The 13885-nt window shown below is 33.3% G+C and overlaps 1 protein-coding gene across 1 annotated transcript in view; it reads right to left on the minus strand.

The window, feature by feature from the left end:
- Positions 1–13885, minus strand: part of BRMS1L (BRMS1 like transcriptional repressor) — a 37807-nt gene that overhangs the window by 16560 nt on the left and 7362 nt on the right. Inside the window, 2 exon segments of the mRNA XM_079120573.1 lie at positions 6391–6470; positions 9120–9247. Of these exon segments, the coding sequence (XP_078976699.1) occupies positions 6391–6470; positions 9120–9247 (208 nt within the window).

A 13885-nucleotide genomic window follows, 5' to 3' on the forward strand; every position in this document is an offset into this window, starting at 1 on the left:
GTATCTTAATGAGGCCTTAAGCAACTTAGTGAGACCTTGTCTCAAAATAAAATACAAAAAGGGCTAGGGATGTGGTGATTAAGTGTCCTTGAGTTCAATTCCCAGTACCAATATTAGAAGAACAGGATGAAGGGACTAGTGGAATTCTCTTTTTATAACAGGTAACCAAAGGATATATTCTAAAACTGATATCATTCAGAAATATGAGATTAATTTCCAGAAGCAACAGCTAAAGCAATAGATAACTGCCACTGGGATGCAGGATTTAGAAGTAGGACAGGGGACTGCTGTTTTTCATTGTAAGCCTATGCCTTCAGAAATATATGTACACATTACCTGCTGGAGAAAAAAAAATTTAAGGGTATTTAGAACTATAGCATGCTCAAGAAATGCTGTTTGAAAATAAATTAGGATGCAAAAGAATATGTACAGAATCATACTAGCTATGTTAAAAAAAATATATATATATAAACATATGTTCAGTTATTAAGTGATTACCTCTAGCTGGTAGATTATGGTTGATTTTAGTTCTTTCTTAAAATAGACTTATTTCTCAATAGGTACTTATTAATGTTATTATCAGAAAAAAAAAATAATTAAATGACTCGATGACCAAAAGATCAGAGCCCTCAATAACTATTACCAAACTTCTCAAGAACTGGAATCCTAACCCTGAACCCTGAAAGCCTCTGACTAAGACCTTGTTACCCCCGCTGTTGGACCTTAATAGTCACCTCAAGCCCTATGGTAAAGTTTAAATGACATAACCTAAATAAAACACCTGTCTTAGTGTCTGACAAACTATATTCCATGCATGTGACTACCTTTCTTAACCCATTACCTCTATCCCTTGCCTCTATTGTCTCTGTGATTTTCTGATATACTTTGTATATGGATGTCCTTGGGAACACATCCCTTCTCTGGCCCTTGCCTCTAGGACACAGAATTTAGAAGTGGAATAAGGGAGTTCATGATCCCTCTCTCTCCAAATTTTTATTCTGATAATTGGCAGGGTGTCTTCCTTCTTCCTACTTCCCTTGCCTCTCAGTTATTTCTGTATAAGTCAAATGTAAAAACTAAGGAATAAGCAGATAAAAAGCAAATTCAGATTTAGTGGTAAACTGCACAAGTGACTAGAAAGATCAAAGGATTTCAATACCAGCTTTTCTGTTCATTAATTGTGTGACCCTAAGCAAATTACTCAACCTCTCTTAAGCTTTACTTAACCATTCACACAATTAAGATAATTTTTATTCCAAACTGTGTTGAAAGGATTAAAATGAGAACATGAATACAAAGTACATAACACTCTAAATATAAAGTTCCTTTTTACCCTGTTTCCTCATTCTGTAATGCCCTTGAACTACTGATATATTCTAAGTAATTATATAATTAAATAGATTATTTACAACAGATTCATTATATGTTAAACAAAAAATACCAATCTATAACTAAACTAGAAGAAATTTAGGTAAATACTTAGCATCTCTATGGAGAAGAGAAGATTTTTGAAGCTAAAAAATGATGGAAGAGAAAGATTATCAATATATATTCATCCAAGTCAAACACATTACAGGGCTGGGGATGTAGCTCAATGGCAGAGTGCTTGTCTAGCATGCATAAGGCCCTTGGTTCAAGCCCCAGCACTGTAAAAACAATAAATAGTAATAACAATTACTGACTATAGTTTGTTCTTTAAAATTTTTGTATCTTTGTTTTATTTATTTTTTAACTTTATTTTGTTTATTTTTTTAACGTGGTGCCGAGGATCAAATCCAGTGCCTCATATGTGTGAGACAAGCACTCTACCAGTAAGTCATAGCCTTGCCCTCATTTATTTATTTTTATGTGGTGCTGAGGATTGACCCCAGTGCCTCACACATGGTAGGTAAGTGCTCTATCACTGAGCCACAATCCCAGCCCCAACTTTAGCTTCTGACAATATGGTAGACCAGATATTCTGAAAAAATAAAAACAAAACCTCCAAATACACTGAGACATATATCTTGGATAAAGTACACAAATAAACATCCTTTTAAAAGTATAGGAAAGCTCTTAAGAAAATAAGTATTATTTCCAAGGAGCAAGAAACCTATTTTTAAAAACAATATGCATAAAATGTAAAGCCAGAAAAAGAGCACCCAAAAAAAAAAAAAAAAAAAATCAAAGAGATAAATGCGCTCCCATCTTCACCACAGCATTATTCATAATACCCAAGATATGGAATCGCTATCACTGGATGGATTTTTTTAAATGTGGTGTATATTTACAAGAAAAAAATCCTGTCATTTGTAACAACATAGATGAACCTAGAGGACATTACACTAAGTGAAAAATGTTGAGTACAGAAAGATAAATGGTACATGATTTCAATTATACATAGATTCTTAAAGAAAAAAAAAACTGAACTCACAGAAACAGAATAGAATAGCAGTCACCAGGGGCTGGGAGGGGAAAGGGGAATGAGAAAAGCTGGTCAAAGGGTCTGAAGTTTAAGTAAGGAAGAATAAGTTCTAGAGGTCTACTGTATAGCATGGTAACTATAATTAACAATAATTTATGTAAAATCAGCAAGAGAACATATTTTCAGTGTTCTTATCAGACAAAAATAAGTATGTAAGGTGATGGATATATTAAGTAATTTGATTTAATTAATCCATAATGTTTTTATCAAAAGAGCATGTTATATTAGGGAGGCTAAGGTAAGAGGATTGAGGTTGAAACCAGCCTAGATAACATAGTAAGACTCCATCTCAAAAAAAGAAAAAAATTTGGTATACCATAACTATACATAATTTTTCATTTGTCTACTTAATAAATAAAAATAATAATCAATAAAAGAAAATAGTATGGCTTGCCTTCAAAAAATTAAAACTAGAAATAGTATATAACCCAACAATCCTACTTCTGGGTATTTATCCAAAACAATTGAAATCTGGATATCCAATGTTCATGGAAGCATTAATTCACAATAGCCAAGATGTGGAAACATTCTAAATACCCACAGATGGAAAAGGAGGTGAATACAACATGGTACAAATATACAATTCAGTCTTAAAAAAGAAAGAGTTTTTGGTAACAATATGGATAAACTTTGAGGGAATGATGCTAAGTGAAATAAGGTATACACAGTAAACAGATATTGCATGACACCACCTTCATGAGGTATATAAATTAGAAAAAAACTCTGAAGGAAAAGAATAGAATGGTGTTTGGCATAGGCTAGGAGAAGAGGTTAATAAAAGCTGCTATTCAACTGATGTAAAGTTTCAGTTATGCAAGATAATTAAGTTTTGAAGTTTTGCTGTGAAACCTTGTACATACAGTTAACAATGCTATATAGCACACTTTAAAAATTCTAAGAGGTCCAGGTGCAGTGGCACTTGCCTATAATCCCAGTAACTTCAGAAGCTAGGGAAGGAAGAACAGAAATTCAAAGCCAGCCTGGACAACTTAGTGAGACCCTGTCTCAAAGTATAAAATAAAAAGTGCTAGGGATGGAGCTCAGTGGTAGAGAGCACCCCTGGGTTCAATCCCTGATACCACAAGACAAACCATTTAATAAAATCTAACAACTATTCATGGTAAAAATTCTTAGAAAACAATAATTAAAAGGAAATCTTAACTTGCTAAAAAGTATTTACCAAAACTCAAAAGAAAATAGCATACTTATTGGAAAACTATTAGAAGCATTTCGAAGCATTCTTAAGATTAAGAACATGTGTCAGGGCTGAGGTTGTAGCTCAGCGTTAGAGCACTTGCCTAGCCTATGTGAAGCACTGGGTTCAATTCTCAGCATCACATAAAAATAAATAAATAAAGGTATTGTGCCCATCTACAACTAAAAATATTTAAAAAAAAAAAAAGAACATGTGCCAGGCATGGTGGCACATGCCTATAATCCCAGGTACTTGGGAAGTTGTGGCAAGAGGATCACAAGTTTGAGGCCAACATGGATAACTCAGTAAGATCCTGTCCCAAAATAAAAAAATAAAAAAGGTTGGGTCTGTAACTCAGTGGTAGAGCACTTGCCTGGCATGTGTGAGGCCCTGGGTTCATCCCCAGTAACACACACACACACACACACACACACACACACACACGCACACACAAAAGACCAAGAACATGCCAATGATGTCTGCTTTTATTTCTTCTATTCCATGTTGTACTGGAACACATGGATGGTCCTATCAGTGCCATTACACCAAGTAAAACAAATATGAGGAAAACCAGAATGGAAGAAACAAACTGCCATTATTCACAAATCTCAAAGAATCCATAATCAAATTATTAGAATTAAAAAGAAAGGTGCTGGGCTGGGGTTGTAGCACAGTGGTAGAGCACTTGTCTCACATGTGTGAGGCACTGGGTTCAATCCTCAGCACCACATAAATAAAAAAAAATAAAGGTACTGTGTTCATCTACAACTAAAAACAAAAAAATTAAAAAATTAAAAAGAAGAAAGGATCTGGGCATGGTGTAATGCCCATATATAATGCCAGTGACTCAAGTGACTAAAGCAGAAGGATCACAAGTTCAAGGCCAGCCTCAGCAACCTAGCAAGGCCCTAAGCAACTTAGTGAAACACTGTCTCACAATAAAAAATAGAGGGGTTGGAGGTGTGGCTCAGCAGTAGAGTGCTTGCCTAGCATGTGTGAGGCACTGGGTTGGATTCTCAGCACCACATAAAAATAAATGAACAAAATAAAGTTCTAAAATATATATTTTTTTAAATTTTTTAAATAAATAATAGAAAGGGCTGGGGATTGGCTCAGTGGTTAAGCGCCCTGGGTTCAATCCCTGGTGCCCCACCCTACCCCCCCCCAAAAAAAGAAGAAGAAAGGTAGGTAAGAAAAGAGGCTGGACACAGAATCAATACACAAAGTTAACTTTTCTGTACAAAATATAAAAAGCAGTTTTTAAAAAGTTGTACTTAAGAAAAATTCACAATAACAATTTTAAGAAGGAAAACAGCAAGGTAGAGTATCATGTTATTAATACTTACTAGACTGAAAGTTGTAGAAAAGCTTATTGTGATGCTAGTACAGAAATAGCCAAAAAGACCAATGTAACATTAAAAAAAAAAAAAAAAAAAACTAGAAACAAGCCAGTATATATGTGAACATTTAATACACAAGAGATGTATTGCTGATTTGTTGGAAAATCATAGATTAAATAAAATGTTGACCTTACCTACCTATATGCAAAAAAATAAAATTAGAACCATACCATACCCAAAAATTAATTAAAGATAGTTTAGCAATCTTGGAAGCTGGGGTTGTGGCTCAGTGATGGAGCACTCCCCTAGCACCCAGCAAACACTGGGTTTGATCCTCAGCACCACATACAAAATAAATAAAATAAAGTTATAAAAACATTCTTTTTAAAAAAAAAGATAAGTTTAGCAATCTCAATTTTAAAAGCAAACTTTCAACTTTTAAAGGAAAAATACATTTACCTCAAAATGGGGAAGATACAAAAAGTACTTACCATAAAGCTAAGATAATAAATTCAACTACATTAAAATGTAAAATTTGGGAACTTCAAATCATCAAAGAGTACAAAGTTGCCATTGCCTGGGTAAAATTAAGTGCAAAGCATATAACCGCAAACACTTTATATCCAGAATAAATGAAGAACTTCTACAATCAATAAGGAAAAGACAAAAAGCTCAACACAAAGACAAAAAATATGAACAAGTATTTCTGAGAAAGAAAATCCAAGCAGCTAGGAAACATCAAAAAGATGTTCATTTCAATTGTAATCAAGAAGAGTAAGCTACATAGCTCCACTGATTTTATACCTATTTACTTTTGGCATATGGTTTATTAAAGTGAGATAAGAATAAATATAAAGCTTGTCCTCTCATTTCTACCAGTATATTTACAATCTTGAGAAGGGTTCATGAAAACCTACCTGCAAAATTAGTAGTATGTTTTTAAACACTATTTGAAATAAACAGATCACAATGAAACACTTATTTTTTCACATAAAGAATGCTGTATATGTCTACAGTGCCAGAAATTAATTCTATGGCCCAATATTCTAACTATATCATTAGAGTTAACATTTTTTAGTCTAAAAGTCCACATCATACTAATTACACTAAAATTTTCAGTAATGCCAGATGACATAATCATCACAGTCTTTCTAGAGTATCACTTGAAAACTTTTTAAAGTTATCTCAGTTCTTTTCTATGCTCCTCTGTGCACATTTTCTAATATAGCTTTCAGTACAACTCTATTTAAAAAAAAAAAAACTCACACACAAGAGATGAGTTAAAGTGCTATTTAATTTGTTTTACTTATTTTATTTACTTTGTAAACTACTACGCTCAGAAGAGGCTCAAAGAGACACATATGGCTTAAAAGTTAAGCAAAATAACCTACCTCACAATGTTGGCGAGAAGCTTGAATTTCACACTCATATTTGTTCTTAACAGATTCTAAGCAGAGTTCTCTATAGATTCCTGTAACAAACACAATTACTCTGATTATGTTGGCCCTGAAGAGTTTCATTATCACTTTGCTAAAGGAATTCGGTCCTCACCATATTTTAGAAGATGGATCAATAAGAAATTGACAAGAAGGCACACATCTGTGATCCCAGTGACTCAGGAGACTGAGACAGAAGGATCACAAGTTCAAGGCCAGACTGGGCAACTTACTGAGCCCCTGTCTCCAAATAAAATAAAAGGGGCTGGAGGTTGTGGCTCTGAAGTAGAGTGCTTCCCTAGTATGCGCAAGGACCTGAGTTCGATCCCCAGTACCACAAGAAAAAAAAAGAATAAAAAGTGATTCTAACATTATTTTAATAACTAAAAATAAAAAAGCTCATTTAAAATATACATCTAAGACCAGACACTAGAGTTTAAGAACTAGAAAGAAACTACACTGATAATTTTTATTCTTACTCTATTCTTATACTCTTAAATGTTTCATAGAGAATGATAAAAAAATACAATAAAATCCTTTTCCTACAAAATATACCAGAATAAAATTGACCAAATTACATTAAAATGTGTGCTTGTACAAATATGTAACAATGAATTCCATTACTATACATAATTATAATACATCAAAAAAAATACGGGGAGAAAAAATCCCTCAGGTTTCTCACAGTAGAGACAATAGACTCTAACAGTTAGATACTATTCCCCTCAAAAAACTATTATTTAGTTTCAGAGTCCAAAGATTCCAAGGGAATTCTATGTATAAATTGTAAGAATAAAATTCATGATTCACAGTATTCCTAACAGGGCTTCACCTGGATGACTGAAGCCCAAGAAAATTTAACTTATAGGTAACAAGACAATGTATAAAAGAGGAAACAATGGTCATGCAAATATGCCATCACAAAAAATCCTCAGTACCACATAAAAATAAAATAAAGGTATTATGTCCACTGCAATCAAAAAATATATTTTTTTTTTTAAAAAAGTAAGGGGGCTGGGATTGTGGTTCACTGGTAGAGTACTTGCCTAGCATGTGTGAGGCACTGGGTTCAATTTTCAGCACCACATATAAATAAATGAATAAAATAAAGGCCTATCAACAACTAAAAAAATTTTTAAAAAAGTAAGGGAGGCCACAGAGTAGAAAAGTGAACAATTTACTAAAGTAACATTTCCTGATAATCCATTTAGTCTAAAATTTTACTTTCAAGGATAAGTCAAGTCAATATGCAAAGATAACAGGTTAATTATCATATATCATCTACATAGTTAATATTAAGATCTAAAGACTAAAATTTCATTTAAGGTGAGTTTAGAATTATCAACAATGATTAGGTGTTATTTAACAAGTACGAGGATTTATAACGAGGATTAATTAGCATCCCCAAAAAGAAAAACAATCAACATCTCCATTAATTAAAGTTCACTTTCTAGTTTCACCATGAAAAAATTATAAGCATTTTTGATTTTTTGTTTTGTTTTTTTTTTTTTTGAGATGGGGTATTGCTGTGTTGCCCAGGCTGGCCAAAACTCCTAAGCTCCAGTGATCCTCCCTGCCTCACTCTCTCCTATAGCTGGGACTACAAGCATATACCACCACACCCAGTGCCATAGTGATCTTTCAGTGCACATATCCCTTGATTATGAATGCTAGGACTCAACACTGAGGTTGGACCCCAGTTATAAACAGATTGAATTTTTTAAAATATATTTTTAGTTGTAGATGGACACAATGCCTTTATTTTATTGATTTATTTTTATATGGTGCTGAGGATCGAACTCAGTGCCTCACATGTGGTAGGCAAGTGCTCTATCACTGAGCTACAACCCCAGCCCTACAGATTGAATTTTAACCATATAAATACAGTACATCTTCGTTTATTCATAGGCACAAATAATTAACCAAACTTATCAAAAATAAAAGTAATTAAATTATCTGGTTGAAGGCTATTCAATCAGATAATTTACAATACTCTACAATATCCTCATCAAACCTTTTTTAAAATGCTTTTATAGACAAAAAAAAAAAAAATCCACTACTTGGAAAAATTGAGGCAGGAGGATCACTTGAGCCCAGGAAATTGGAGCCAGTATGGGCAACAGAGTGAGACCTTATCTCTTCAAAAGCAAAATAAAAATAATAAATTCCTTCTCACTCTTACAGATAAAAAAATAAAGAGTACTTAATTAAACTTTAGGGACTGGGGCTGTAGCTCAGTGGAGGGTACTTGTCTAGCATGTGTGAGGCACTGGGTTCAATCCTCAGTACCACATAAAAATAAATAAATAAAACAAAAGTTTTATGCCCATCTGCAACTTAAAAAATTTAAAAAAAAAAAAGAGTACTTAAACTTTATTCCTTAGGGAGTAAGACTGTGACAGTAAAAGTATTTAAATCAAAGTATCATGGTTCAGATTCTCCACACATAGGTAGTATCTTTTCAACAACATTGTGAGTAACCTAAGATTGTTTTTAAATCCCCTAAAGCAGCCCATAAAAGGTTTTAAAAAAGAACTGGGCCAATAATTAATGTAAATATATTTGTAATCTATCCACAGTGTAAATATATTTGTGATCCCATCAACAGCAAACACTTCACAAACCCCTTTAAAGCTAAGAAGTATAGAATCTGCTACATGGAAAAAAATATTTTACTTTCCTACCTGCTACCTTTGTACGAATTTGCATATTTTCTTGCAAAGTTGCCAGTGGTTCCAAATATTCTGGTGCTTTTCCAGCTATGACTTCTTGTAGTTTTGCATCCACTTGACTTAATCGTTCTTTATAAAGTCTTAACAAAGCAAAAATGAAGATGTTAATTTAAAAATTGCAACAAAGATCAAAAATTTCTGCTCCTGTACATTATTTCTTCCTAATGACATTCATATTCTAAAAACCTATCAAATGTACTCTTGCCTTAATCTCGAGTGGGGAATTCAATTATATTATTTTACTTCAAACATATAATGATAAAATAGATATCTGTTCATGATTTTTTAATCAGTATCACACTTCAATTGTTAATTCACAATACACAAAATACAACTAAAAGCCAGGGACTTTGGCACATGCTTGCAGTACCAGCTACTCAGAGACTGAGGCAGGATGATCACTTGAACATAGGAGTTCAAGGCCAGTCTGAACAACATAGTGAAATCAGTTTCAAAAAACAACAACAAAAATTGAAATAACTATATTTGGCACTCTCAATTTTTTGTTTTTAATTAAAAAACAAATAGATCAATTATAAGACCATTGAAACACCAAGAAACAAGGAAACCATGAGTAGTTTAAATAGAGACATAACTAGTTGTCAAATAATTCCCTGGCTTCTGTCAATATTTCCTGAAAATGACTCAATATAATATTTAGCCTACTTAATTCTTAAAAAGAACAGAGGAAGTAGAGTGATGAAGTAAAGATAATGAATGATTTTAGAACCTATGATCTGGCCCTGCACAGTGGTGCACCCCAATAACCCCAGAGGCTTGGGAGACTGAGGCAAGAGGATCACAAGTTCAAAGTCAGTCAGGTTCTGTAATTTAGCTCCTGTCTCAAAATAAAAAATAAAAAGGGCTGGGAATGTGACTCAGTGAAGTGCCCCTAGGTTCAAACCCCAGAACTTACCACCACCACCCCCACCAAAAAAAAAAAATAATAACCTGTGATCAGGCATACCCAGTTATCTCAACTACAAGTGAAGAAGCTTTAAGAAAACAGTTAATGAAATGAAAAATGGGGATGAGGAGTCCCTATTGCCCCTATTTATGAGTCTACTTATAGATACTTCAATTTGCCAGCTGTCACAATACTTTAGTTGGATTATCAAAGATTGATTATGTAAGACAATTCAGTGTTTATTTTTGGCAAAAATCGAACAGGATAAAACTAATTCTTTTTTACATAGAAATGCTTACATTGTCCTCCATGATAGCTACTTCTAATCCTGGTATTGTGGCATTTTTAAGGATATCCTAAAAAATTCAAAGCAGAGTAACAATTTAAGATCATTTTGTAAATTATTTTCTAATTATTACTTTTATGATAAGCAAAAATATGTGATAATATGTTCAGAAAGAAGGCATGTACTAATTTCCAAAAGAAATCACTAACTATGCTTGTAGGTGTTAGTATAACCAGCATTTGCCTTTTGAAAAACTTAGGGAACCTAGCTTTTATATTAAATTCTGCTCTTCCTTCTTGAAAATATCAACCAATACAATTAAGACAATCAATATTAATTATCTATCATTGACCATTATAATTAGTATAAGAGGCAAGGTAAGTTTGAGGTGTTAATGCTGTAAATATTTCTTTTTTGGTTTTTTGGTCCCTTAGCAACCACAATATTATTTAGAGAATTACCTGCCAAAACAATACATTATCATGTCTGGTTCACATTTTTCCAAAACTAATGATACAGTGACAAACAAATGTATAAAGTCAGAAAAGTACAACATGATGCTTATCTTTTTGAAACTATAACAACTATAGGTAAAACAACAAAAATGCTGACACAAAGGTAACTACACCTAAAGAACATCAAATATATACAAAATATTGATAGGTTGCAAATTTGTGAACAAGCATCCTGAATGAAGAAGATATAGGAATTACCATTGGTCTATTAAATAACCTTTTAAAAGAACAGATTTCTCAGAATCGGTCCAATTTCTATAACTTGGGATTCAAGTATAAATTCAACAAAGGCAATAATCATCAGTCCTTCAACAGCAACCACAATATTTAGAGTAGATGCTCAATTAATGTTTGTTGGATGCTGAATATTAAAATAAATGGAAACCTAAATGATTTCCTTCTACCTTTTTTGAAAAATATTTTCTTAGTTATAAATGAACACAATGCCTTTATTTAATTAATTAATTTATTTTATTTATTTTTATGTGGTGCTGAGGATCAAACCCAGTGCCTCACACATGCTAGGCAAGTGCTGTACCACTGGGCCACAGCCCTAGCCCTTCCCTCTACCTTTTGAGGGAAGTGGAAAACTTACCTTACACCACTATAGAAACTACAAATAGTGGATTTCCTGCCTTATGAAGGCAGACTATTGTGCCCTGTAGTGCTAGAACTGGAGAAGCAGCATAATTATATTAACATTGCTACTTCCCCACTTCTTCTAAAGGGGATTTGAGACAGCTTACAAAGATAAACAATATGACAAAGCAAGAAGAAAACACAAGCCAATTAAAACTAGGTACAAAAAATTAACTTTTTTCTGAAACATATTTCTGGAAACCAATTCCTTAAGAAAGAAACTTATTAAATGCTGGTCATGTTCTACTTTTAATACTTTCAGAGATAAATAAAGCTGGCAAGGAGAACTAGTTTGTGGTTGTAGTGAGCCATGAGAGAGCAAAAATTAAGGCCCTGCCCCAAGATGAACAAGATGAGGTCTAATGACTAACTAGTTGCAAAGTTCTCTTGTGTAATACATTATATTATATTAGAACTTACAATAATTTTCTTTTATTGCATAAACATAAAATACACTTTAAAAGTGTAATAGGTAAATCTTAATAACGTGACAAGTATTCATTTGAGAATTACTTGTGCTAAAATATAAAAACACAAATTTAATTCCTCTTTTCTAGAATAATCCTAGATGAACTCACCCAAATAATGCAAATAATGAATTCTTTGGGGATCCAAACTAATTTTAATTTAAAATTAAAGACATATTATAATTTTTAATTTAAAATTAGTAATATAAATTTTTAAAGAAAATTATACCATGTTTTTCAAAGCCAAAACTTTGGTTGGATAATTTTGAATTATTGAACTAGTTGTTGAACTAGCAAGGAATATTATCTATATATTCATCACTAATGTCAATGAAACAGAGAGAATGGCATAAACATTGGATTAATATGGTAAATAAATCTGTCCCATTTTAGTCCGGTAATTCCAGATACATTAAAAGGGTTTTCATCTCTTATTTTGGCCTCTCTAGGAAAGGAGGGGAAAAAAAGAACAAGCAAAAAAAAAAAAAAACTTTGAAGAATTCATAAAGTGAAAAGCTAGTTCTTTCTTTTTATTTTCTCTGCCCCCTGCTCCCAGGACTGGGGATTGAACCCAGAGGTGCTTACCACTGAGCTGCATCTCCGGTCCTTTTTACTTTAAGACAGGGTGTTACTAAATTGCTCAGGCTGTCCTCAAACTTGCAATCCTCCTGCCTAGGCCTCCCAAATTACTGGGATTAAAGGTGAGCTCCACCGAGCCCACAGAAGAGCCAGCTTCTGAATAAATTAATGTGTCTATATTCTCAGAAATTTCTCTCTTGCATTTACAATCCTAACATGTAGCTATGTCCTTGTCCGGGCTGAAACTTCTTCTTTAGAAGGTGGTATTTTTTTTTTTATTTTTATTTATTTATTTATTTGCTCTTTTTAGTTATACATGGCAATGTATTTTGACATATACATTAATGGAGTATAACTTCCCATTCTTGTAGTTGTACATGATATGAAGTTACACTTTTTTTGTAATCATATATGAACACAGGAAAGGTACATCCAATTCATTCTACCGCCCTTCCCATTCCCATCCTCCCCTCCACACGCCCTGCCACCAATTCAGCGAACCTTCACTCCTCCCCGCCTATTGTGAGTCAGCACTGCATATTAGAGAGAACATTTGGCCTTTGGTTTTAAGGGATTGGCTTATTTCACTTAGCATGATAGTCTCCAGCACCATCCATTTGCAAGCAAATGCCATAATTTCATTCTTCTTTATGGCTGAGTAATATTCCATTGTGGATATGTACCACATTTTCTTCATCCATTCATCAACTGAAGGGCACTTAGGTTGGTTCCACAGCTTGGTTATTGTGAGTTGAGCTACTATGAACATTGATGTGGTCAAGTCACTAAAGTAACTTGACCATATTTAAGTCATTTGGGTATATGATGAGGAGTGGGATAACTGGGTGAAATGGTTGTTCCATTCCAAGTTTTCTGAGGAATCAACATACTGCTTTCCAGAGTAATTGTACCAATTTGCAGTTCCACCAGCAATGTATGAGTGTATCTTTTTCCCCTCATCCTTGCCAACATTTATTGTTACTTGTATTCTTGATAATTGCCATTCTGACTGGAGTGAGATGAAATCTCAGTGTAGTTTTAATTTGCATTTATTTAATAGATAGTGATGTTGAACCTTTTTTTCATATATTTGTTGACCATTTGTATTACTTCTTCTGTGAAGTATCTGTTCATTCCCTTTGCCCATTTATTGACTGGGTCATCGTTACTATTATTTTGGTGTTAAGTTTTTTGAGTTCTTTATATATCCTGGAGACTAATGATCTATCTTAAGTGCAGGTTGCAAAGATTTTCTCCCATTCTGTAGGCTCTCTCTTCAAGTTCTTGTTTACTTTGCTGAGAAGGTTTTCAGTTTGATAAAATCC

Source organism: Sciurus vulgaris, assembly GCF_902686455.1.
Source record: "Sciurus vulgaris genome assembly, chromosome: 2".
NCBI classification, from domain to species: domain Eukaryota; kingdom Metazoa; phylum Chordata; class Mammalia; order Rodentia; family Sciuridae; genus Sciurus; species Sciurus vulgaris.